General features: G+C 41.6%; 1 protein-coding gene across 3 annotated transcripts in view; it reads left to right on the top strand.

Moving 5' to 3' along the window:
- TENM2 (teneurin transmembrane protein 2) overlaps window positions 1-25956 on the top strand; it is a gene marked incomplete at both ends in the record, with an annotated part of 1201679 nt that overhangs the window by 1111550 nt on the left and 64173 nt on the right. For 2 of the 3 annotated variants that reach the window (XM_082835729.1, XM_082835731.1), the window contains 3 exons: window positions 16703-16846; window positions 17264-17513; window positions 24617-24637. In XM_082835729.1, the coding sequence (XP_082691855.1) occupies window positions 16703-16846; window positions 17264-17513; window positions 24617-24637 (415 nt within the window). The remainder of the gene's footprint in view (window positions 1-16702; window positions 16847-17263; window positions 17514-24616; window positions 24638-25956) is intronic. The other variant, XM_082835730.1, reaches the window with a different exon arrangement.

Raw genomic sequence — 25956 nt, 5'->3', positions numbered from 1 at the left:
TTTTTCTGAAGCAAGTCCCAAACATCAGATCATTTCATCTGTAGTATATCAGAGTGTATCCTTAAAAAACACTTTAAAAGCATAACAACAATATCACGACAAAGAAACACAATAAGTTCTTAATATCGAATAGCCAGCCAGTCATTGTTCAATATTTCAGTTGCCTCATGAGTAGCATAAAATAAAGTAGTACTTTATTTGTTTGAATCAGAATCCAAGTAAGATCTACCTTTTGCAACAAATTTTTTCTTATTATACAGGTTTCAGGTTTACAGCATTATAATTCGACATCTGTATACACTACGAAGTAATCACCACCACAGCTGTAGTTAGTACCCATCACCATACAGCTGACCCCCTTCACCCATTTTGCCCACCCTCCAAACCCCTTTCCCTCTGGTAACCACTAATCTACTCTCTGTATCGCTGAGTTTGTTTTTGTTTTATTTTGTTTGTTCATTTGTTTTTTAGATTCCACGTATGGGTGAAATCATTCAGGATCTGTCTTTCTCCTTCTGACTTATTTCACTTAGAATAATACCTTCAAGGCCCATCCACATTGTCACAACTGGCAGGCTTTCATTCTTTTTACAGCTGAGTAGTATTCGATTATATATACTGCAATTTCTTTTTTTTTTTAACATCTTTATTGGGGTATAATTGCTTTACAATGGTGTGTTAGTTTCTGCTTTATAACAAAGTGAATCAGTTATACATATGTTCCCATATCTCTTCCCTCTTGCATCTCCCTCCCTCCCACCCTCCCTGTCCCTCCCCTCCAGGAGGTCACAAAGCACCGAGCAGATCTCCCTGTGCTATGCGGCTGCTTCCCACTAGCTAGCTACCTTACGTTTGGTAGTGTATATATGTCCATGCCCCTCCCTCGCTTCGCCACAGCTCACCCTTCCCACCTCCCCATATCCTCAAGTCCGTTCTCCAGTACATCTGTGTCTTTATTCCTGTCTTACCTCTAGGTTCTTCATGACATTTTTTTTTCTTAAATTCCATATATATGTGTTAGCATACGGTATTTGTCTTTCTCTTTCTGACTTACTTCACTCTGTATGACAGACTCTAGGTCCATCCACCTCAATACATATAGCTCAATTTCGTTTCTTTTTATGGCTGAGGAGTATATATGTGCCACATCTTCTTTATCCATTCATCTGCTGATGGGCACTTAGGTTGTTTCCATCTCCGGGCTATTGTAAATAGAGCTGCAATGAACATTGTGGTACATGACTCTTTTTGAATTATGGTTTTCTCAGGGTATATGCCCAGTAGTGGGATTGCTGGGTCATATGGTAGTTCTAGTTGTAGTTTTTTAAGGAACCTCCATACTGTTCTCCATAGTGGCTGTACCAATTCACATTCCCACCAGCAGTGCAGGAGTGTTCCCTTTTCTCCACACCCTCTCCAGCATTTATTGTTTCTAGATGTTTTGATGATGGCCATTCTGACTGGTGTGAGATGATATCTCATTGTAGTTTTGATTTGCATTTCCCTAATGATTAATGATGTTGAGCATTCTTTCATGTGTTTGTTGGCAGTCTGTATATCTTCTTTGGAGAAATGTCTATTTAGGTCTTCTGCCCATTTTTGGATTGGGTTGTTTGGTTTTTTGTTATTGAGCTGCATGAGCTGCTTGTAAATTTTGGAGATTAATCCTTTGTCAGTTGCTTCATTTGCAAATATTTTCTCCTATTCTGCGGGTTGTCTTTTGGTCTTGTTTATGGTTTCCTTTGCTGTGCAGAAGCTTTGAAGTTTCATTAGGTCCCATTTGTTAATTTTTGTTTTTATTTCCATTTCTCTGGGAGGTGGGTCAGAAAGGATCTTGCTGTGATTTATGTCATAGAGTGTTCTGCCTATGTTTTCCTCTAAGAGTTTGATAGTTTCTGGCCTTACATTTAGGTCTTTAATCCATTTTGAGCTTATTGTTGTGTATGGTGTTAGGGAGTGATCTAATCTCATACTTTTACATGTACCTGTGCAGTTTTCCCAGCACCACTTATTGAAGAGGCTGTCCTTTCTCCACTGTACATTCCTGCCTCCTTTATCAAAGATAAGGTAACCATATGTGCGTGGGTTTATCTCTGGGCTTTCTATACTGTTCCATTGATCTGTCTTTCTGTTTTTGTGCCAGTACCATACTGTCTTGATTACTCTACCTTTGTAGTATAGTCTACAGTCAGGGAGCCTGATTCCTCCAGCTCCATTTTTCGTTCTCAAGATTGCTTTGGCTATTCGGGGTCTTTTGTGTTTCCATACAAATTGTGAAATTTTTTGTTCTAGTTCTGTGAAAAATTCCAGTGGTAGTTTGATAGGGATTGCATTGAATCTGTAGATTGCTTTGGGTAGTAGAGTCATTTTCACAGTGTTGATTCTTCCAGTCCAAGAACATGGTATATCTCTCCATCTATTTGTATCATCTTTAATTTCTTTCATCAGTGTCTTATGATTTTCTGCATACAGGTCTTTTGTCTCCTTAGGTAGGTTTATTCCTAGATATTTTATTCTTTTTGTTGCAATGGCAAATGGGAGTGTTTTCTTGATTTCACTTTCAGATTTTCATCATTAGTGTATAGGAATGCCAGAGATTTCTGTGCATTAGTTTTGTATCCTGCAACTTTACCAAATTCATTGATTAGCTCTAGTAGTTTTCTGGTAGCATCTTTAGGATTGTCTATGTATAGTATCATGTCATCTGCAAACAGTGACAGCTTTACTTCTTTTCCGATTTGGATTCCTTTTATTTCCTTTTCTTCCCTGATTGCTGTGGCTAAAACTTCCAAAACTATGTAGAGTAAGAGTGGTGAGAGTGGGCAACCTTGTCTTGTTCCTGATCTTAGTGGAAATGCTTTCAGGTTTTCACCATTGAGGATGATGTTGGATGTGGGTTTGTCATATATGGCCTTTATTATGTTGAGGAAAGTTCCCTCTATGCCTACTTTCTGCAGGGTTTGTATCATAAATGGGTGTTGAATTTTGGCGAAAGCTTTTTCTGCATCTTTTGAGATGATCATATGGTTTTTCTCCTTCAGTTTGTTAATATGGTGTATCACATTGATTGATTTGCGTATATTGAAGAATCCTTGCATTCCTGGCATAAACCCCACTTGATCATGGTGTATGATCCTTTTAATGTGCTGTTGGATTCTGTTTGCTAGTATTTTGTTGAGGATTTTTGCATCTATGTTCATCAGTGATATTGGCCTGTAGTTTTCTTTCTTTGTGACATCCTTGTCTGGTTTTGGTGTCAAGGTGATGGTGGCCTCGTAGAATGAATCTGGGAGTGTTCCTGCCTCTGCTATATTTTGGAAGAGTTTGAGAAGGATAGGTGTTAGCTCTTCTCTAAATGTTTGATAGAATTCGCCTGTGAAGCCATCTGGTCCTGGGCTTTTGTGTGTTGGAAGATTTTTAATCACAGTTTCAATTTCAGTGCTTGTGATTGGTCTGTTCATATTTTCTGTTTCTTCCTGATTCAGTCTTGGCAGGTTGTGCATTTCTAAGAATTTGCCTATTTCTTCCAGGTTGTCCATTTTATTGGTAGAGAGATCCTCGTAGTAATCTCTCATGATCTTTTGTATTTCTGCAGTGTCAGTTGTTACTTCTCCTTTTTCATTTCTAATTGATTTGAGTCTTCTCCCTTTTTTTCTTGATGAGTCTGGCTAGTGGTTTATCTATTTTGTTTATCTTCTCAAAGAACCAGCTTTTAGTTTTATTGCTCTTTGGTATCGTTTCCTTCATTTCTTCTTCATTTATTTCTGATCTGATTTTCATGATTTCTTTCCTTCTGCTAACTTTGGGGTTTTTTTGTTCTTTCTCTAATTGCTTTAGGTGCAAGGTTACGTCGTTTATTCGAGATGTTTCCTGTTTCTTAATGTGGGCTTGTATTGCTATAAACTTCCCTCTTAGAACTGCTTTTGCTGCATCCCATAGGTTTTGGGTCGTCGTGTCTCCATTGTCATTTGTTTCTAGGTATTTTTTGATTTCCTCTTTGATTTCTTCAGTGATCACTTTGTTATTAAGTAGTGTATTGTTTAGCCTCCATGTGTTTGTATTTTTTACAGATCTTTTCCTGTAATTGATATCTAGTCTCATAGCGTTGTGGTCAGAAAAGACACTTGATACAATTTCAGTTTTCTTAAATTTACCAAGACTTGATTTGTGACCCAAGATATGACCTATCCTGGAGAATGTTCCATGAGCACTTAAGAAAAATGTGTATTCTGTTGTTTTTGGATGGAGTGTCCTATAAATATCAATTAAGTCCATCTTGTTTAATGTATCAATTAAAGCTTGTGTTCCCTTATTTATTTTCATTTTGAATGATCTGTCCATTGGTGAAAGTGGGGTGTTAAAGTCCCCTAGCATGAATGTGTTACTGTCGATTTCCCCTTTTATGGCTGTTAGTATTTGCCTTATGTATTGAGGTGCTCCTATGTTGGGTGCATAAATATTTACGATTGTTATATCTTCTTCTTGGATCGATCCCTTGATCATTCTGTAGTGTCCTTCTTTGTCTCTTCTAATAGTCTTTATTTTAAAGTCTCTTTTGTCTGATACGAGAATTGCTACTCCAGCTTTCTTTTGGTTTCCATTTGCATGAAATATCTTTTTCCATCCCCTTACTTTCAGTCTGTATGTGTCTCTAGGTCTGAAGTGAGTCTCTTGTAGACAGCATATATATGGGTCTTGTTTTTGTATCTGTTCAGCCAATCTGTGTCTTTTGGTGGGAGGATTTAGTCCATTTACATTTAAGGTAATTATCGATACGTATGTTCCTATTCCCATTTTCTAAATTGTTTTGGGTCCGTTATTGTAGGTCTTTTCCTTCTCTTGTGTTTCTTGCCTAGAGAAGTTCCTTTAGCATTTGTTGTAAAGCTGGTTTGGTGGTGTTGAACTCTCTCAGCTTTTGCTTGTCTATAAAGGTTTTAATTTCTCCATCAAATCTGAATGAGATCCTTGCTGGGTAGAGTAATCTTGGTTGCAGGTTTTTCTCCTTCATCACTTTAAATATGTCCTGGCAGTCCCTTCTGGCTTGCAGAGTTTCTGCTGAAAGATCAGCTCTTAACCTTATGGGGATTCCCTTGTGTGTTATTTGTTGGTTTTCCCTTGCTGCTTTTAATATGCTTTCTTTGTATTTAATTTTTGACAGTTTGATTAATATGTGTCTCGGCGTATTTCTCCTTGGATTTATCCTGTATGGGACTCTCTGTGCTTCCTGGACTTGATTAACTATTTCCTTTCCCATATTAGGGAAGTTTTCAACTATAATCTCGTCAAATATTTTCTCAGTCCCTTTCTTTTTCTCTTCTTCTTCTGGAACCCCTATAATTCGAATGTTGATGCGTTTAATGTTGTCCCAGAGGTCTCTGAGACTGTCCTCAGTTCTTTTCGTTCTTTTTTCTTTATTCTGCTCTGCAGTAGTTATTTCCACTATTTTATCTTCCAGGTCACTTATCCGTTCTTCTGCCTCAGTTATTCTGCTATTGATCCCATGTAGAGTATTTTTCATTTCATTTGCTGTGGTGTTCATCATTGTTTATTTCATCTTTAGTTCTTCTAGGTCCTTGTTAAATGTTTCTTGCATTTTGTCTATTCTATTTCCAAGATTTCGGATCATCTTTACTGTCATTATTCTGAATTCTTTTTCAGGTAGACTGCCTATTTCCTCTTCATTTGTTTGGTCTGGTGGGTTTTTATCTTGCTCCTTCATCTGCTGTGTGTTTTTCTGTCTTCTCATTTTGCTTACCTTACTGTGTTTGGGGTCTCCTTTTTGCAGGATGCAGGTTTGTAGTTCCCGTTGTTCTTGGTGTCTGTCCCCAGTGGCTAAGGCTGGTTCAGTGGGTTGTGTAGGCTTCCTGGTGGAGGGGACTAGTGCCTCTGTTCTGGTGGATGAGACTGAATCTTGTCTCTCTGGTGGGCAGGTCCACGTCTGGTGCTGTGTTTTGGGGTGTCTGTGGACTTATTATGATTTTAGGCAGCCTCTCTGCTAATGGGTGGGGTTGTGTTCCTGTTTTGCTAGTTGTTTGGTACAGGGTGTCCAGCACTGTAGCTTGCTGGGCGTTGAGTGAAGCTGGGAGCTGGCGTTGAGATAGAGGTCTCTGGGAGATTTTCGCCATTTGATATTATGTGGAGCTGGGCGGTCTCTTGTTGACCAGTGTCCTGAAGTTGGCTCTCCCACCTCAGAGGCACAGCACTGACTCCTGGCTGCAGCACCAAGAGCCTTTCATCCACACGGCTCAGAATAAAAGGGAGAAAAAGTAGAGAGAAAGAATTAGTAGAAGTAGGAAGGAAGGAAGGAAGGAAGGAAGGAAGGAAGGAAGGAAGGAAGAAAAGATAAAGTAAAATAAAGTTGTTAAAATAAAAAATAATTATTAAGAAAAAAATAAAAATGGACGGATAGAACCCTGGGACAAATGGTGGAAGCAAAGCTATGCAGACAAAATCTCACACAGAAGCCTACACATACACACTCACAAAAAGAGGAAAAGGGGAAAAAATCATAAATCTTGCTCTCAAAGGCCACCTCCTTAATTTGGGATGATCCGTTGTCTATTCAGGTATTCCACAGATGCAGGGTACATCACGTTGATTGTGCAGCTTTAATCCGCTGCTCCTGAGGCTGCCGGGAGAGATTTCCCTTTCTCTTCTTTGTTCTCACAGCTCCCAGGGGCTCAGCTTTAGATTTGGCCCCGCCTCTGCGTGTAGGTCGCCGGAGGGCGTCTGTTTTTCGATCTGACAGGATGGGGTTAAAGGAGCCGCTGATTCGGGGGCTCTGGCTCACTCAGGCCGGGGAGAGGGAGGGGCATGGAGTGCGGGGCGAGCCTGCCGCAGCAGAGGCCGGCATGACGTTGCACCAGCCTGAGGCGCGACGTGCGTTCTCCCGGGGAAGTTGTCCCTGGATCCCAGGAACCTGGCAGTGGCGGGCTGCACAGGCTCCCCGGAAGGGAGGTGTGGATAGTGACCTGTGCTCGCGCACAGGCTTCTTGGTGGCGGCAGCAGCAGTCTTAGCGTCTCCTGCCCGTCTCTGGGGTCCGTGCTTTTAGCCGCGGCTCGCGCCCATCTCTGGAGCTCCTTTGAGCAGCACTCTTAATCCCCTCTCCTCGCGCACCAGGAAACAAAGAGGGAAGAAAAAGTCTCTTGCCTCTTCGGCAGGTCCAGACTTTTCCCCGGACTCCCTCCCATCTAGCCGTGGTGCACTAACCCCCTGCAGGCTGTGTTCACGCTGCCAACCCCAGTCCTCTCGCTGCGCTCTGACCGAAGCCCGAGCCTCAGCTCGCAGCCCCGCCCGCTCCTGCGGGTGAGCAGACAAGCCTCTCAGGCTGGTGAGTGCCAGTCAGCACCGATCCTCTGTGCAGGAATCTGTCCGCTTTGCCCTCCACACCCCTGTTGCTGCGCTCTCCCCGCCACCACCCGCAGTCTCCACCCGCGAAGGGGCTTCCTAGTGTGTGGAAATCTTTCCTCCTTCACAGCTCCCTCCCATTGGTGCAGGTCCCATCCCTATTCTTTTGTCTCTGTTTTTTCTTTTTTTCTTTTGCCCTACCCAGGTACGTGGGGAGTTTCTTGCCTTTTGGGAGGTCTGAGGTCTTCTGCCAGCATTCAGTAGGTGTTCTGTAGGAGTTGTTCCACGTGTAGATATATTTCTGGTGTATCTGTGGGGAAGAAGGTGATCTCCGTGTCTTACTCTTCTGCCATCTTCCCCTCGTCCTCCCGCAATTTCTTTATTCATTCATCCATCAGTGGACAGTTAGGTTGTTTCTATATCTTAGCTATTGTAAATCATACTGCAGTGAACAGAGAGGTGTATATATTTTTTGAATTAATGTTTTGGTGTCCTCTGGATATATACCAAGAAAGGAATAGCTGGGTTCTCTTAAATTTTTTTATCTGTAGTTTTCCCTTTCATCACTAGCTCATTTTCCCCAGTTTTACTGAGAAATAATTGACTTATATCACTGTATAACTTTATGACATACAGCATGATAGTTGATTTACTTATATTGTGAAATGATTAGCACAATAGATTCAGCTAGCATTCATCTTCTCATAAAGAAACAATAAAAAAGACGAGAAAAAAGGAAAATTGTGATGAGAACTCATAGGATTTAGTCTTTCAACAACTTTCCTGTATATCATACAGCAGTGTTAACTCTAGTCATCATGTTGTACGTTATATCCCTAGTACTTATTTATCTTGTATCTAGAAGTTTGTACCTTTCCACCACCTTCATCCAGTTTCCCCTTTCCCCACTCTCTGCCTCTGGTAAACCTCAAGTTTGATATGTTTTTCTATGAGTTTGTTTTGTTTTTAGTTCCACATATAAGTGAGATCATACAGTGTTTGTCTTTCTCTGTCTGACTTATTTCACTTAGCATAATGCCCTCAAGTTCCATCATGTTGTTGCAAATGGTAGGATTTCCCATTTTTTATGGCTCAGTAATATTTCATTGTGTGTGTATATATATATACACATATATATACATACATATGTGTATTGTATGTATTTGTATATATATGTATACATATACATACATATATATATATATATATATATATATATATATACACACACACACACACACACATACTACAGTTTCTTTATTCATTCATCCATCAGTGGACACTTACATTGTTTCCATATCTTGAACATGCTGCTATGAACATGGGAGGGGATTATGCTGCTATGAACATGGGACATAGTGTTTCCATTTCTTCAGATACATTCTCAGAAGTAGAATTGCTGGATCATGTGGTACTTTAATTTTTAATTTTTCAGGAACCTCCATACTGTTTCCAGTCCCACCAACGTTGCACAGCGGTCTCCTTTACTCCACATCCTCACCAGCACTTGTTATCCCTTGTCTTTTTGATGGCCATTCTAATAGGCATGAGGTGTTATCTCATTGTGCTTTTCGTTTGCATTTCCCTAATAACCAGTGATGTTCAGCATTTTTTCATGTATCTGTTAGCCTTTTGTGTGTTTTCTTTGGAGAAATGTCTCTTCAGGTCCTTTGCCCATTTTTTAATTGGATTATTTGGGCTTTTTGCTATTGAGTTGTATGAGTTCTTTATGTGTTTTGGATATTAACTCCTTATCAGATCTGCTATTTGCAAATATTTTTCCCATTATATAGGTTGTTTTTTCACTTTTATGGTTTCTTGTGCAGAAGCTTTTTTTTAGTTTGATGTAGTCCCACTTGCTTATTTTCCATTTTGTTACTTGTGCTTTAGGTGTCATAGCCAAAAACTCATTACCAAGACCCATGTCAAAGAGCTTTATTCCTGTTTCCTTATAGTTTCAGGTCTTACATTTAAGTATTTAATCCATTTTAGGTTAATTTTTGTAAGTGGTATAGATATGGGTCCAGTTTCATTCTAGTACATGAGAATATGCAATTATCCTGGCACCATTTATTGAAAAGACTGTCTTCTTCCATTGAGTATTCTTGGCTGCTTTGTCAAATATTAGTTGACCATAGATGCATGGGTTTATTTCTGGGCTGTCAGCTCTATTCCAATTGTCTCTTTGTCTGTTTCTATGCCAGTACCATACTGTTTTGATGACTATGGCTTTATAATATAGCCTGAAACCAGGACGTATGATGCATCCTGCTTTTTTCTGCTTTCTCAGTATTTCTTTGGCTACTCGGAGTCTTTTGTGGTTCCATATAACTTTTAGGAGTGTTTTTTTCTACTTCCATAAAAAAATGCTATTGGAATCTTAATAGGAATTACATTGAATCTATAAATGGCTTTTGGTAGTATTGACATTTTAACACTCTTAATTCTTCCAGTCCATGTACACAAGATACCTTCCATTTATTTGTGTTTTCTTTGATTTCTTTCAATGTCTTGTAGTTTTCAGAGTACAGATCTTTCACCTCCTTGATTAAATGTATTCCTAAGTATTTTTTGATGCTATTATAAGTGGGATTTATTTATTTTATTTCTTATTCAGAAAATTCATTGTTGGTGTATAGAAATGCTACTGGTTTTTGTATGTTAATTTTGTAGCCTGCAACTTTACTGAATTTACTGATTAAGTCTTAACTTTTTTTTTTTTTTTGAGTCTTTAGGATTTTCTATATATAAAATCATGCCATTGGCAAATAGGGACAATTTTACTGCTTCTTTTCCAGTTCTGATACATCTTATTTATTTTTCTTCCTGATTATTCCAGTTAGGACTTCTAATACTATGTTGACTAGGAGTGGTGAGAATGGGCACTCCTGTCTTGTTCCTGATCTTAGAGGGAAAGCTTTCAACAGTTTTCCATTGAGTATGATGTTAGCTGTGGGCTTGTCATATATGGCCTTTATTTTGTTGAGTTGGGTTTTTTCTATGCCTATATTGTTAAGAGTTTTTATCATGATTGGATGTTGAGTATTGTCAAATGCTTTTTCTGCATCTCTTGAGATAATCATATGATTTTTTCTTTTATCTTATTAATTGGATTATCACATTGATTGATTTGCATATGTTGAACCATCCTTGCATCCCAGAGATAAATCCCACTGGATCATGGTGTATGATCATTTTAATATGCTGCTGAATTTGATTTGCTAGTATTTTATTGAGAATTTTTGCATCTGTACTTATCAGGGATACTGACCTGTAGTTTTCTTTTCTGATAGTGTCCTTTTCTGGTTTTGGTATCAGGGTAATGCTGGCCTTGAAAATGAGGTTGGGAAAGTGTTCCCTCCTCTTTGATTTTCTGGAAGAGTTTGAGAAGGATTGGTGTTGATTCTGCTTAAAATGTTTGGGAAAATTCACCAGTGAAGCCATCTGGTCCTAAGCTTTTCTTCATTGGGAGATTTTTGATTACTGATTCAATTTCTTGACTAGCAATTGGTCGTTCGGATTTTCTATTTCTTCCTGACTAGCAATTGGTCATTCAGATTTTCTATTTCTTCCTGATGCAGTTTTGGTAAGTTGTATGTCTTTAAGAATTTTTCCATTTCTTCTAGGTTGTTCAGTTTGTTGGTGTATAGTTATTCAGAGGAGCCTCTTATGATCCTTTGTATTTCTGTAGTATAAATTATTAAATAATATGGCCTTATTCATTCATAATTTTGTTTATTTGGGTCCTCTCTGTTTTTTCCCTAGGAAGTCTAATTAAGGGTTTCTCAATTTTGTTTATCTTTTTAAAGAACCAACTCTTTGTTTGGTTAACCTTTTCTATTGTTTCTCTCTTTTCTATTTTATTTATTTATGCTGCAATATTTATTATTTCCTTTATTCTGCTAACTTTGCGCTCAGTTTGTTCTTCTTTTTCTAGTTCCTTAAGGCACAAAATTAGATTGTTTATTTGGGATCTTCCTTAATGTAGGTGCTTATTGCTATGAACTTCCCTCTTAGAGCTGGCTTTTAATGCATCCCAGAAGTTCTGGTATTTGTGTTTCCATTTTAATTTGTCTCTTTTTATTTCCCCTTTAGTTTCTTCCTTAATCTATTGGTTATTCAGGAGAGTGTTCTTTAATTTCCATATATTTTTGAATTTTCCAGTTTTCCTCTTGTTATTGAGTTCTAGTTTCATGGCATTGTGGTCAGAGAAGATATTTGGTATGATTTTAATCTTCCTGAATTTGCTAAGACTTGTTTTGTGACCTAACATATGGTCTATCCTAGAAAATGTTCCATGTACACTTCTGCCATTGTTGGATAGAATGTTCTATGTATGTTTGTTAGGTCCATCGGGTCTATAGTGTTGTTGAAATCCTCTGTTTCCTTTATGACTTTCTGTCTGGATGATCTGTCCATTTTTGAGAGTGGGATATTCAAGTCCCCAACTTTATCCTATTATGGTTTATTTCTCCTTTTAGCTCTGCTAGTTTGTGCTTTATATATTTACATGCTCCACTGTTGGGTGCATAAATATTTAGAATTGTTATATCTTCTTGATGTATCTACCACTTTACCATTATATAATGGCCTTCTTTGTCTCTTTTTAACACTTTTAGTTTGAAGTCTATTTTGTCTGATATAAATATGGCTACCCCTGCTTTTTGGGGGGCATGGGATTACCATTTGCTTGAAAGTTCACAATGCCTTTTTCCATCCCTTCATTCTCAGTCCATCTGGGTCCTTATGGCTATAGTGAGTCTCTTATAGGCATCATAACATTGGCTCTTGTTGGTTTTATTCATTCAGCTGTTTCATGTCTTTTGATTGGAGAATTTAATCTGTTTACGTTTAAACTAATTAATGGTAGGGACTTAGTATTGTCATTTTATTCTTTGTTTTCTGGCCCTTTTGTGGTCCATTGTTCCTTCTTTCTTTTTCTGCTGTCTTTGGTATTAGTTACTTTGACTTTCTCTCATGTTCCTTTGTGTAATTACTATAGATTTTTACCTGTACTTGCTATGAATCCAGACGAGATCCACCTTGTGCAACTGGCTCATTTCTCTTCAATTATTTTAATCTATGGTTTCTCCTTCCATTTCAACCTCTTTTTTTAGGTTTTATGATTTATTTGTTGAAGAAACTGTATTGTTTGCCTGTAGCATTTCCCATAGTCTGGCTTGTTTTCTGATTGCACACCTGTGGCTGTTTAACATGTTCCTCTGTCCTATATCTCCTATAAATTGATAGTTGGACCTTGAGGCTTTCTAGGTTCAAGTTTGATATTTTATCTATACCAACTTTTTTGAGGTTTAACTGACATACAATGTATACAACATAATGATTTGATATTTGTATACATTGCAAAATGATGACTACAGTAGATCTAGTTAACATCTGTCACCATACATAGTTACAAATTTTTTTTTTCTGGTGGTGAGAACTTTTAAGATCTACTCTCTTAGCAACTTTCAAATATACAGTACGGCATTACTAATTATAGTTACCATGTTGTATATCACATCCCTGTGACTCATTTACTTTTTAACTGAAAGTTTGTATCTTTTGACTTTCTTCACCTGTTTGGTCCACCCAGCCCCTGCCTCTGGCAACCAACCACCAATCTGTTCCCTGTACAAGAGCTTGGCTTTTTGTTTTTTGCTTTGTTTGCTTTTATTTTTTTTAAATTCTGCTTATGATCATCTTTGTTTCATAAACACTTTAAAAACATTACTTAGATTTCTCCAAAAATTTTTTTAATTAATTTATTTATTTATTTTTGGCTGCGTTGGGTCTTCGTTGGTGCATGCGGGCTTTCTCTAGTTGTGGTGAGCGGGGGATACTCTTCATTGCAGTGCACAGGCTTCTCACCGTGGCAGCTTCTTTGTTGTGGAGCACGGGCTCTAGGCGCGCGGGCTTCAGTAGCTGTGGCTCACAGGCTCTAGAGCGCAGGCTCAGTAGTTGTGGTGCATGGGCTTAGTTGCTCTGTGGCATGTGAGATCTTCCCAGACCAGGGCTTGAGCCCATGTCCCCTGAAGTGGCAGGTGGATTCTTAACCAGTGTGCCACCAGGGAAGTCCCCAAAATTTACTATTTATCACAATAAAACATTGAGGCATTTAGAGCAAATGATATTCCTATTTACACAGATTTTTAGATCCACATATAGGTGAGATTATACAGTATTTGTCTTTCTTTATCTGACTTACTTCACTTAACGCAATGCCCTCGAAGTCTATTCATGTTGTCACAAATGGCAAGATTTCATTCTTTTGTACGGCTGAATAATATTTCATTGATTGTATATCACGTCATTTTTATCCATTCATCTGTCGATGGACACCTTGGTTGTTTCTCTATCTTAGCTATTGTAAGTAATGCTGCAACGAATATAGGGGTGCATATATCTTTTCACTGTTGATGTTTTTGTTTCCTCCAGATAGATACCAAGAAGTGGAATTGCTGGGTCCTATGGTAGTTTTATTTTTAAGTTTTTGAGAAACCTCCATACTGTTTTCCATAATGGCTGCACCAGTTTACATTCCCACCAACAGTGCACAAGGGTTCCTTTTCTCCACATCGTCTTTTTGATGATAGCCATTCTGACAGGGGTGAGGTGATATCTCATCATAGGTTTGATTTGCATTTCCCTGAAGATTAGTGATGCTGAGCATCTTTTCACATACCATTGGCCTTGTGTATGTCTTCTTTGGATAGATGTCTGTTCAGTTCCTTTGCCCATTTTTAAATTGCGTTCTTTGGTTTGTGGCTGTCAAGTGGTATGAGTTCTTTATATACTTTGGACATTAGCCCCTTATCCGATATATGATTTGCAAATATTTTCTCTCATTCAGTAGGTTTCCTTATCATTTTATGAATGGTTTCATTTGCTGTGCAGAAGCTTTTTAGTTTGATGTAGTCCCACTTGTTCCTTTCTGCTTTAGTTTCCTTTGCTTTGGGTGTCAAATTCAAAAAATCATTGCAATGACTGACGTTAAGGAGCTTATTGCCTATGTTTTCTTCTAGGAGTTCTATGGTTTTAGGTCTCATATGCAAGCTTTTAATCCATTTGAGTTCATTTTTGTGAGTGGCATAGAGTGGTACAATTTCTGTTTCTTTTTTTTTTTTCCTCATGTGGCTGTCCAGCTTTCCCAACCCATTTATTGAAGAGAGTGTCCTTTGCCCATTGTACATTCTTGGCTCCTTTGTCATAAATTAATAGACTATGTATGCTTGGGTTTACTTCTGGACTCTCTAATCTACTCCATTGATCTTTGTGTCTGTTTTCATGCCAGCACCATACTGTTTTGGTTACTATAGCCATGTAATATAGTTTGAAATCTGAGCGTGTGTTGCCTCTAGCTTTGTTCTTCTTCTCAAGATAGCTTTGACAGTTCAGGGTTTTGTGGTTCCATACAGGTTTTAGGAGTGTTTTTTTCTATTTCTGTGAAAAAATAGCATTGGAATTTTGATAGGGATTACATTGAATCTGTACTTTGCTTTGGGTAGTATGGACATTTTAACAATATTAATTCTTCTAATCCATGAGCATAGAGTATCTTTCCATTTATTTGTGTCTTCTCCAGTTTCTTTCATCACTTTCTTGTCATTTTCAGTGTACAGGTCTTTCACCTCCTTGGTTAAATTTATTCCTAAGTATTTTATTCTTTGATTTTTTTTTTTTTTTTAAGCAAGACAGCTTGATAGATGGTTCTGTCTTCTTCTGTCTGGAGGTGACTAATGTCAGCCTGTCTATTCTTTTGTGATTTCAGCAGCATTGATGCTCATTGCCTAGATTCATTAGGTCATTAGGGATTGCAAAATGATATTTTAATTCTGTCATTGCTTCTTCATTATTTACTAGCTAGAATACTTTTATATAGAGATACTTTCTCATTAACTACTTGGTTATTTGAGGTACAGTTCAAATAAGAAAGAAAGGATAAATGCTTGATTCTTTCCCTTTATTTACCAGTTTTCAACCTAATAAGTTGGCTCCCTCACATCCTCTACTGGTGGCAAATCAGTGTTTTTAAATACCATTATGAACTCACAGGATGAAATACCTCTAATATATCCATTGAAGTTATTATCTTTCCTCATAGTCAAATTGTCTCATCTTTGGTCAGTGGAAGCTTCTTCAAGCTGATTCGCAAATTCTTTCGACGTGGCCCTAGTAGATTGTATTTTCTTCCTTGCTATCTGGTGTGATCAAATCGCCTGGTCTTCTGTTGTTCATTTCTGGTTCCAGCCGTTTCTTCAAGGAGCCCTGATTCCTGTTAATGAGAAATAATATTTCAAGGCCACAAACCAGGCACTAGCACTTCTCTTTGCTACTGAGTTGGTCATTGTTTCTTGGAATTTTCAGAGGACAAGCCAGTACATCCATGGGTTTTTTTAAAAGATAAAATGTACCTCTCCTTCATTTCAACACTCCTGTATCTCAGGATTTAAAAAAAGCTGTGGAGAATCCCCAAAGGTGACACACATAGTTAAGAATTTAACGTAGAAGGAACAGCCGTAATAACAATGCCTCATGTTTCTAAAGCGGCGTTCCAATTAAAAATGTACGGCATCTCGGCGTTTTGTCGCCTCTATCCTCACGACATCTCTCTGAGAAACTGAGGCTTCACTTGCTCTGTTTTACACACGGGGGAGATGGAGCCACGAGGAAGTGTGAGCTGGAACAGAACTGGAACTAAAATCCTTCTTCTCCCACCCCTCTCTCCTATTTGTCCATGTGGCAAATGCAGGATTTTTATAGTTTTTGGATTCTGTTCCCCACTGAATTGCCATATAATTGGCAGGCGGTGTCCCCATGCCTGCCTCACTTGGAACTCTCTGGAGTCCTCAGTGAATGTACAAAGTGCCTCAGCTAACACAAGCTGTCACCTCCAGAATCCCCTTATAAATGAGCCACAGAGCTTCCATAGGTCTTTCTCCTAGTGAGTGAAAATAAATAACACAAAATATAGCGAATGCAGGCCGTGAACAGGCTAAGGGAAACGGTCTCCTGTCCATCTCTAAAGGAGCGCTGTATTCAGTTTCTAAATGATTCATCTCTTCCCTCCCCATCGCTGGGGTCATTTTTGAAAACCACCTGTTCATTGGAAGGTTCTTTCTATCCCCACAGACTATGACTGTGTAAGGTTTCAAGGTTGAGTTCAGCTTGAAATTTGAATTTAATATTGTATGGAATCACAAGGAGAAAAGCAATCAGCCTGCCTCGAGTGAGTTTTTTGAGCTGAATCTGTATTACCGTGAGCACAAGTTTCTCATTCCTGCTGGAGGGCTCTGGAGTAATCAAGGAAACTCTCTCATCTCCCACTCTGCCCCACCCCCTTTTATCTTTCAGTGTCTGTCGGGTTTGAATATGAGACCTGCCCCAGTCTCATCCTGTGGGAGAAAAGGACAGCCCTCCTTCAGGGATTTGAGCTGGACCCTTCCAACCTCGGGGGCTGGTCCCTGGACAAACATCACATCCTCAACGTTAAAAGTGGTATGTGAGCACATTTCCTTTTCCCAAATACGGCCTCTGGAACCTCCTCTCCGGCCTTGACATTTAAGTGGTAGCCCCCTCCCCTTCCCGTAGCTCTTTTTCATCAAATGACCAAAATACTCGTAAATGTCAAGGAATGTTGAGCTGTTTTTTTTCCAGACCATCCACCTTAGTGTACCTCACAGTTCTTCTTCAGTGATCTCTACAAATGTTATCTTACCCCGTACCATGGCCTTGGGGTTTCCCTATCCTATGACAGCTCTCTCAGCATCATGAGGAAGTTGGGGAGCTCCCCAAAGTTGCCGTTTCCTACTGTTTCTCTTCCCTCTGTCACCTCCCCTCATCCTCAGTAAGCCTATAGAAGTGTCCTCCCCAGAGGGCTGCAATAACTGCCCCCATTTACTGCCCCTGCCCCAGGAATCCTACACAAGGGCACTGGGGAGAACCAGTTCCTGACCCAGCAGCCCGCCATCATCACCAGCATCATGGGCAACGGCCGCCGCCGGAGCATTTCCTGTCCCAGCTGCAACGGCCTTGCTGAAGGCAACAAGCTGCTAGCCCCAGTAGCTCTGGCTGTTGGAGTCGATGGGAGCCTCTTCGTCGGTGACTTCAATTACATCCGGCGCATCTTTCCCTCCCGAAACGTGACCAGCATCTTGGAGTTACGGTAAGTGACTGCACAGAAAACCTTCTTTTGCTCTATTGCTCCCAGTGCTACGAAACTTCCTTGGGTAAATGGTGGCCACGTGTGGGGTTCTTCAGAGAATACAGATTCTGTGTGATGGGCTGAGGTTTAAAACCTAGGCCTGGAATCAGATGAGGACTAGGGGAAATGCTTTGTGTATCTATAGAACACTGCATGTGTATCTAGTACAGTGGTCGACACCTGCCTTACAGCAAAGGAGAAAGCCTTCGGTCAAGGTGCTGGGGGTGGGACCTGGGTAGCCGTGTTGTATAAAACCTTCACATTTGAATCTGATACACACCAAATAGTGAAAGGACCACTACTTTAAGCTGATGGTCCATTTCACGGGTTTCTAAAGTGGTACTTCTTAAAAATACAGATTCCTGGAGCCCACCCCCGGGGGCACTGGTTCAGTAAGTCTAGAGAAGGGCCGAGGCATCTCTTCTTTGACAGGCTCTGTAGAAGATTCTGACGCACATCAAAGTTTAAGAACCTCTGACATTCATTTATTAGTTCAGGCATTTATATTGAGCACCTCTGTGTGCTAGCTCACCATGAATTTTCTGGATATCTGTGCACATTTACTAGGATCTGACTTAGAAGTACTGCATAGGCCTTGCTAGGTAACTTCTGTCCAGCCCTGGGAGATTCCTCCTGGCCATTGCTAGCTACTGAGTCTGAAGTCCAGGTCTCTGTGCTGGACAAAAGCTCTTTGAAACTCTCTTTTCAGGAAAGTTGATTCTAGGCCCTCAAACCTAGAGAGGGATCTGTAAGTAGAGGGAGAAATGCAGTCTATAAATAAGGGAAATAATTCATTCAACAAGGCAAATATATACTGTGTGCGGAACTGTCTGGCGAAGGGAAAAAAAACCAAAACAAACAGAGGAACAAGCAAAGCCTCAGTTGTGTTTGTGGTCTGACAGGGCACTTCAGACTACATCATGTGGACAAATTAAAAATTTTTCAAGAAGCACTAAATGCCATAAGGAAACTCTAACGGAGTAAGAAATAGAACCGTGGTGGTGGGAAGGAGGGAGGAAGAAGCTTCGTAAGATAAAGTAGTCAGAGAAACCCCTCATCCTAGGTGATATTTGAGGTGGGACCTGAATGATGAGATCAGCCACCTGAAGACCTGGGGAAAGAGTATCCCAGGCAGAGAAAAGTTGTGCCAAAGCTCTAACATCAGCAAACAGCATATGCTTATTTAAGGGACTGATGGGAGTCCAGTATGGACTTCTGAGAGTGTCTCAGAGTGGGGCAGAGAGGTAGATAGGGGACCAGCGCTTCAGGGTCTGAATGACCATGTCGACACGTGTGAATCGTATTCTGCTTTTAAATTGCTTTTTTTTTTTTTTTTTTTTATTTATTTTTTAAATTGCTTTTATTGAAGTATAGTTGATTTACTGTGTTGTGTTCATTTCTGCTGTACAGCAGAGTGATTCAGTTATACATACATATGCATTCTTTTTCATTTTCTTTTCCATTATGTAATGCACAGCCATTGGAATTTGGAAGTAGGAAGGGGGGTGGAGCTGACATGATCTGATTTGCATTTTTTAAAGAGGACTCTGGCTATTGGGTGAAGAATGGACTGTCGGGGTGTAAGACTACAGTTGGGAGCTGTAGCAGTTGTCCAGGATTTGGGGGATGGTGAGATGGACTAGGGTGGCAGCAGGGGAGATGGGGAGCTTCCAACTGGAATATATTTTCGAAGTAAATCTGATAGGAATTGTGTTTATAGGGTGTAAAGAAAATGAGGGGAAAAAAGAGAGAGGAGAGAAGAATCAAGGGTGGTGCTGGGATTTTGACCTGAGCAGCCAAATGGGCGGTGGTGTTTTCTGAGGCAGCTTCAGCTGCCAACTGAAGGACTCAGAAGAAGGCACAGGGCGCACCTACATTCTGTGTCTCTGAGGCCCCTCCTGGGGGAGAGGTTAGCGCTCTGACCACCAGAAAGTGATGCTGAGTGTTCTGAGGAGCTGAGACCGTGCCGGGCACTGGGAGGGGTAAAAGGAGAGAAGAAAACCCAGCTTCCACCCAAGAAGGTTCCAGCCTCTGTGATCAGTGATCCAGGATGTGTTTACCAAGCATTAGGGTGGGTCAGGCCCGTGCTGGGCTCTGAGGGTCCAAAAGGGGATGAAACCCAGGCTCAAAGAGCACCCATTCGAGGGTGAGAGATGGGGACCTGGGCAAGAAAAGGCAACTCAAGCTGAGTGTTCTAGAAGAGCCAACAGCCAACCATCATGGAAACACAGAGGGGGAGGCCATGGGGTAGAGTAAGAGGGTGTAATCATTGAAAGGCGAACAGTGAGAGGAAGCAGGACGCAAAGTGGAAGAGGCTGGATGATCCTCAGTCCGTCCAAATGACAGTCAGACAAGCCACCCTCCTAGAGCTCCCCAGCTAGGTCCCTTTCCTAATACGTTTACTTCCTTTCTTACCCTAGTAAAGCATCTTCTTCGTAGGCATCCTCTGGGCAGTGGAGAGCCGTGAAAGCAGGCAGGGAAGGGGGTGGAGCTGGCGCTGGGCTTTTCCACATCTGGCCCTGGCTTCTTTGTCACCTCTCTTCCCGCTCAGAGCCACATCAGCCCTTGCCTGCCCATCCCCGCCTCCACACCTTGACTCACTCTACTTAAAATACCTTCTTTCTCTACCTCGTCTCCCTCATCAGTTCCATCTTTAAGTCTGGGCTCTTCCGTGAAGCCCAGTCTCCCCAGCAGAAATAATTCTCTCCCTCCCCTGGGCCATTTAACTCTAATTTTCCACAAAGGTGATACCATCGACTGCCTTGTTTTTTAGCTTTTTCTGCAAGTCTGTAGGGCCCCAGGGTATGAACTTCTGTAGAGCCGGCACCTTTGACATCTTTGTCCCTTGGTGCCCAGAGCGGTGCCTGGCCCACAGGAGGGGGTCAAGACATGTTGCTTGGGTTAAAGGGTACGAAGACCAGCATCCACCGTTTGGTTGGAGTTTGTCCCTGATTCCACGTCTCTGAAGTTGCAGGGGCCACCACATCAATGGTACAAGCTAAGGGCCCACGTGGTGACATTGAGGACAGCTGCGGAGAAGTGTAACCGTCAATTTCCCTTCACGGCTGTGTGATTTTTTTCCCCCCTTTTTTAACCGCCTTTGGACTTGCTCTTGTTTTATCAGCCAGGTATCCAGGCGATTAGAAGTTAAGCTTTAACAAGAACACTGGTTTGATTCCTCTTTTCTTCCCACTACATACCGGAAAACAAAGGGATGTCAATCCCCTCTCTTCAAAACAGTAACCAGCAAAGGGCGGGGAGGTGGGGGGCCATGGGCGGGCAGGGAGAGACCTGTCGTGCTTCTGTCTTTTCTCCATTGTGAGTTGGCAGCTGAACGATCCAGTTTTGGGAGTCGGTGCCCGTCCCTGTCTCACTTACCCAACCCAGAGCTGACCCTCCGAACCCGAATTTTATTTAAACGTTCACTCTCCTCCTTCCTTGCGTCTTCCTTTGCCTAACCAAAACATGCAGGGGCAGAGTTCTACGTGCTTGAAAAACTTCTGATGGTAGAAGGAGCCTTATTCCTAGGTAAACCGGTTATCACCTGGCAGCTCCAATTCCACTGGCATTCAAGACATTCTCAACACCCACCTCCCCAGAAAGCCTGATACCCCACCTCTAGGAGCCCATTTCCCTTCTCATAACTATCACCCTCTTCAGATGGTCCTTGGGAAACCCAGGCCCTGGGGAATAGAGTAAATCTGTCAGTCACTCACATCTTAGGTGAACTTCGGTCAGCGGGAAAGCTTTCCTTTCTCCCCCCATTTGAGACTATCTCAAGACGTGAACCCCAGTGTGAGGCAGTAAATGATGACGGACGGGACAGTGTCGCTCTGCCTTTTCTTAACTTGGTCCCTTTCCATAAACATAAGAATCTCACACTTTCCTTCATGTTTGAAATTCTAATTTTCTTTTCATTTTCCCATTATAAAATTATATTATGATATGAACTATGCTTTTTCCCAACTAAAACACTTCCCCATGCTGAGATTCTGACGGAGGTATTGGGGTAGGTCAGCAGCATCATTGCACCAGGGAGGATGTTTAGGGGAGGGAATGGTCTAGCCCAAATGTGTGAGTGCTAGAGAGGGAAGAGATGCAAGAAAAGTGGGAGCCTAGGAAGGCGGGCAAGGGCAGCAGAAGTTGAAAGTAAGCTTCCCCAAAGGCCGGCTTTGCCTGAGAGTACAGCTCCAACAGACCCTGCTTAATGCCAACGTAGAACATTAGGGAGGAGAATGAGATTGTAGTCAGAGAGGAATGCTTCCTCTGTGAGGTCAGGGTATAAACATGGAGGTCAGGAAACAAAATATAACACAGCACCTACCCAGAGTAACAATGACAACAATATTTCCATACAATTTTGGACAGTTCTTGGCACTGTGTTCAAAGCTCTTTCACCAAGGAGGTACCCAGGTTTCATGGGGCCTGAATCTTATGCAATTTTGGAATGAAACTATCATTTAGGAGAAGAAAAGAAACCAAAACAAATTGCAAATTTTGAAAGTCTGACAATTAGTGCAAACATCACAACATCCAGACAAATAACCTAAAATTTGTTGTTAATTAACTATTACACTTCCACGATATATGGCTTCTCCATTGAGCACGCCACTTTCTGTAATGATGCTAGGTGAGTTGGCACGATAGGGCAGGAGGATTGCTGAAAGCCGTGAGTAGCAGAATGGCCAGCAACCATCTAAAAGATGGTAGAAGGACCACGTATGAGCTGCATAAGCACATCCGCCTAAAACTGAACTATACGTATCTCCACTCACTTCTCTTGAGTTAGAACTAAAACATACAAACAAAAACTCTGGCCGCTCCAACTCCACCCTGTTCTGTGGCACAGAGGGATAGAATTGGAATGAAAAGAGACAACAGTCTCATCTTATTGCAGCTTTGTGATTCTGAGCAGAACGTGAGGGACTGGAACTCATCCAAGGCAGGTCTGGCAGCGCTAAGGGAAGCAGCCTATTCCTTCCTCCACTCAAGAACCCATTTTTCCAGCCCTTACTCTCTCCGGGGCTCTCTACTAAGAATCAGCCGTATGGAGATGAGTCAGTCATGTCCAGATTTACTTACTCGCTTCTGTTCACGATGAAGCTAGGAAGACAAGCACACACGCATAAATCACAAGACAGCCTGCCGAGAGCTCCCTGAGACGAGCGGAGAAGGCTTGGGGAGACCCTGAAGGCTTTGCAGGGGAGTCATTGAGACTCCACAGTGTGAAGAGCTAATCCTTCTCAATTCTCGAATCTGAGACACCACTTTTTCCTCAAAGGGTTGGTTTCTTTGAAGCCATGGACGCAAAGCCTAGGCCTGTCCCTTGTAAGTAGGGCACCTATGCCCTTCTGTTGGGTTGGCCCAAAAGTTCGTTTGGTTTTAAGAAAAATAAAAGACCTTTTTCAATTTCACCAAGGACTTTATCGAACAAAGGATTCATGAACTGAACGAACATTGTGGCCAACCCAGTACACAGACTGACTCACCGGTGCTCTTATTTGGGTTTGTTGCCTGCTAAACACCCACTCTGCTAATGGCCTTGGTCTGGAATAGCGGTGACCTCAGCCTTTCTCCAAAGTTCAGATCTACATGATCATTTGCACTCTGCAGTCTCAGTGACTTAGTCACCCCTGCCTTCTCCTTCCCCCAACACAGGTATTATATTAATCAACTTAAAGCAGATGTTCTTAGCAAAGAAGTAGGTCGGGTCTGCAGACCCAAATCCCACCCAGTCTTCTGACAAAATCTTGACTAAAAAAAAGTGGAATCGATATTGCAATAATTAAGAGCCAAATATGACTACCACTGGCGGCAGATAACATTTCACTTTCATTAAGCAATATAAAATAGATGCGAGAATTCCTGGCTGCCACCCTGACACACCAGGCTTTGCAGAATGAATCTTAAATTGCACTATGTCAGTCAGAGCTCAAGAGTTATCAGCATCATTTAATTAACTTTTTTTTTAATGTAAAAACTAACATGTTGGAATAAAATATAAAAATGTAATCCCTGTGCAAACCCACCACTAATGATGGCCCCCGGCAGAGACCTGAGCCGCACCCAGGCAGGAATCAGGGCATCAAACCCTCTTTGTTCCTTCCCTGAAGCCTCCTCCCTTGGCTGGAAGGTAAAGAGGGGTCAGGGGTTTCTTCCACGTTGGCCTAGGAGCCTCAGGAGTGGGGAGCACTTTTCTATTTAAGGCCCTGGCCTCTCTCCTCTTCTCCTTAATGCCCTTAAGATTCAGCCACTCTCCTGTTGAAACTGACGTGTATTTTTATTCTTAAAAGAAAACAGAAGCAACACTTTGACTAGTTTTCCGAAAAAGAATGTGAACTGGAGTCTTTGGCTCCAATTACGAGAGGATGGTAATCGCCTGTGAGTTTCACTAATGGGTGTTATCTGTAAGAAAGAATGCATACTTGGGGGCCCCCCCGCGTGCGAGGGAGATGGGGAGAGGGGAGGGGGCCAGGAGCAGAGCGAGGAAATGGTTGAGACTCTCAGGGTTCAACAGGGTGTTTGGCAAATGCAGTTGGCTGTGGGCAGGGCCGCGCGCTCTCTCTCTCGGGTGGGACAGACTCTGTAATGCACCAGTGGCAAGTAGGTGGCACAGGCATCACCACACCCAAGGCGGATGTTCCAAAGGCGTCACAGCACTCTTGACGGCTGAGCTTGAATTTGGCTTCAGGATCCTTCCCACTCCCGCCCTCCCAGCAGCCATTACCAATCGATAGGTGCTGGCACTCAAGAGGTAACCTGTGTGCCATCCCTTCATTAGCCTGTTTCGCCTGTTGCCACCTGTGTCACGTGACGCCACATTGCTGGTCAGAGAATTCAAGCTTTCTTGTCTAGATTCTCCAATGGCCGGGAGGAATCCAAGATCAGAGGAGCTTCCCAGATAATTGTGCTGGGAGCCGTCAGCTAGAAGGGGAAAAAAAAAGAAAAAGAGTGCCTTTTGGGGGGGGGCCCATTATATAAGAAACGAAAATGTTATGTTTGCTTTATCATCAGTTCTTCCGCTAACTGTTTGTTCTTTTTCCTTCTGTTTCCTTTCTCTAAAGAAATAAAGAGTTTAAACATAGGTAAGATGAAGAAGTCTTTCCCGTATAATTCGATATGGTTCGTTTGCTACCTTGTGTTTGCTTTCTGTTTTGTGCTTTCTTGTGTCATGTTGTACGTTTTTACGTACCAAACATAGTAACTTTTTATGTGCTAATTGTGTGTTGTGGATATGATAAGCTTTAGCAATTACGAAATTCAGTCAAAAAGGAACCAAATAAGCTGACAGTAATTAGAATTTCCGGAAGATGCAAGTGCAAGGTAATGAACCCTCAGCAAACTTTCATCCCGACTACTCAGTGCGGTCCATAATTGGGCTAAACATTTGAGGCAAACTTCTAGCTTTTGTAAATGCTGGACTGGGTTCACAAAAGCTTTAATGAACTGGAAACGGGTCAACAACTCATTTTCAAACTCCTTAATGATTATTTTTCCCCCCTGGATATATGGTCACTTTAAAAAAGAAAAACAAGTTAATTGCCAATCTGCTGGTCAGAATGAATCCAACAGTCAGATGCCTTGGAAATTGCCATGGAATTCAGTCACTTTGAAGTATTATGAAGGGTGTGAACCGAGTACTTTTTGTCTAAGTAGGCTTTGTCATGCTCTGAGATTATCGCCTAAACCGTATTGGTCCAATTCACATATATGTGCATGTTGCTCTGGGGAGCTTCCTGTTACAACGTTAGGAAAACTCCAGGTTGCACTAAAATAGAAGAAAAGTGACCTCCTTTTTATTTGGAAGAGGAGGAAAAAACAAAGCAATGTATTTTAATACTCAAGGGAATCCTCTTCCCTCCTTGAAATGAAGTTGGCAGAGGCTCCTGCGTGATGTTGGGTCAAAATTAGACAAAGAATAAAGCCGTACAAGATCATCAAAGTCAGTGCAAAAGCCTCGCGTAGGAGTCCTCTGCCTCCTCCATCTCAGGCACGCCCAAATTGGCTGGTTTTAGACACCCCCATTGGGCCAGATGTTTTCAAAGGCAGCAATGCCCCGGAAGGACACCCACTTCAAACTTCCACACTCCATCTGACCTTTGCCATAGCCCCAGTGTGAAAGCATGGCCATCCATCTCCCTGAGCTCCTCTGCAAGAATGTTGATTGAAATGAGTTATGAGACCCTGGGAAGAATGGGCTCCCGGCAAGAACTGACCCCACCCCCTCAACTGGCTGCTCTTCTGCCGGAGATTTTGAAAAGCCTCCTTGAATTGGGCTCCCTAGAGAGCCCAGAATGAATTATCTTGCTCACAGACAGGCACAGGTGTGCAGTGCCCTGATTCTTCGGATGATGGTACCAGCTCCTGTGTGGTCAGTGACAAAGCACAGCGTCTAATTAGAAAA

This window comes from Leucopleurus acutus (genome assembly GCF_964270905.1).
Source record: "Leucopleurus acutus genome assembly, chromosome: 3".
Classification (NCBI taxonomy): domain Eukaryota; kingdom Metazoa; phylum Chordata; class Mammalia; order Artiodactyla; family Delphinidae; genus Leucopleurus; species Leucopleurus acutus.
The sequence above is the reverse complement of the archived record's forward strand: the minus strand, read 5'-3'. Positions and strand labels throughout refer to the sequence as shown.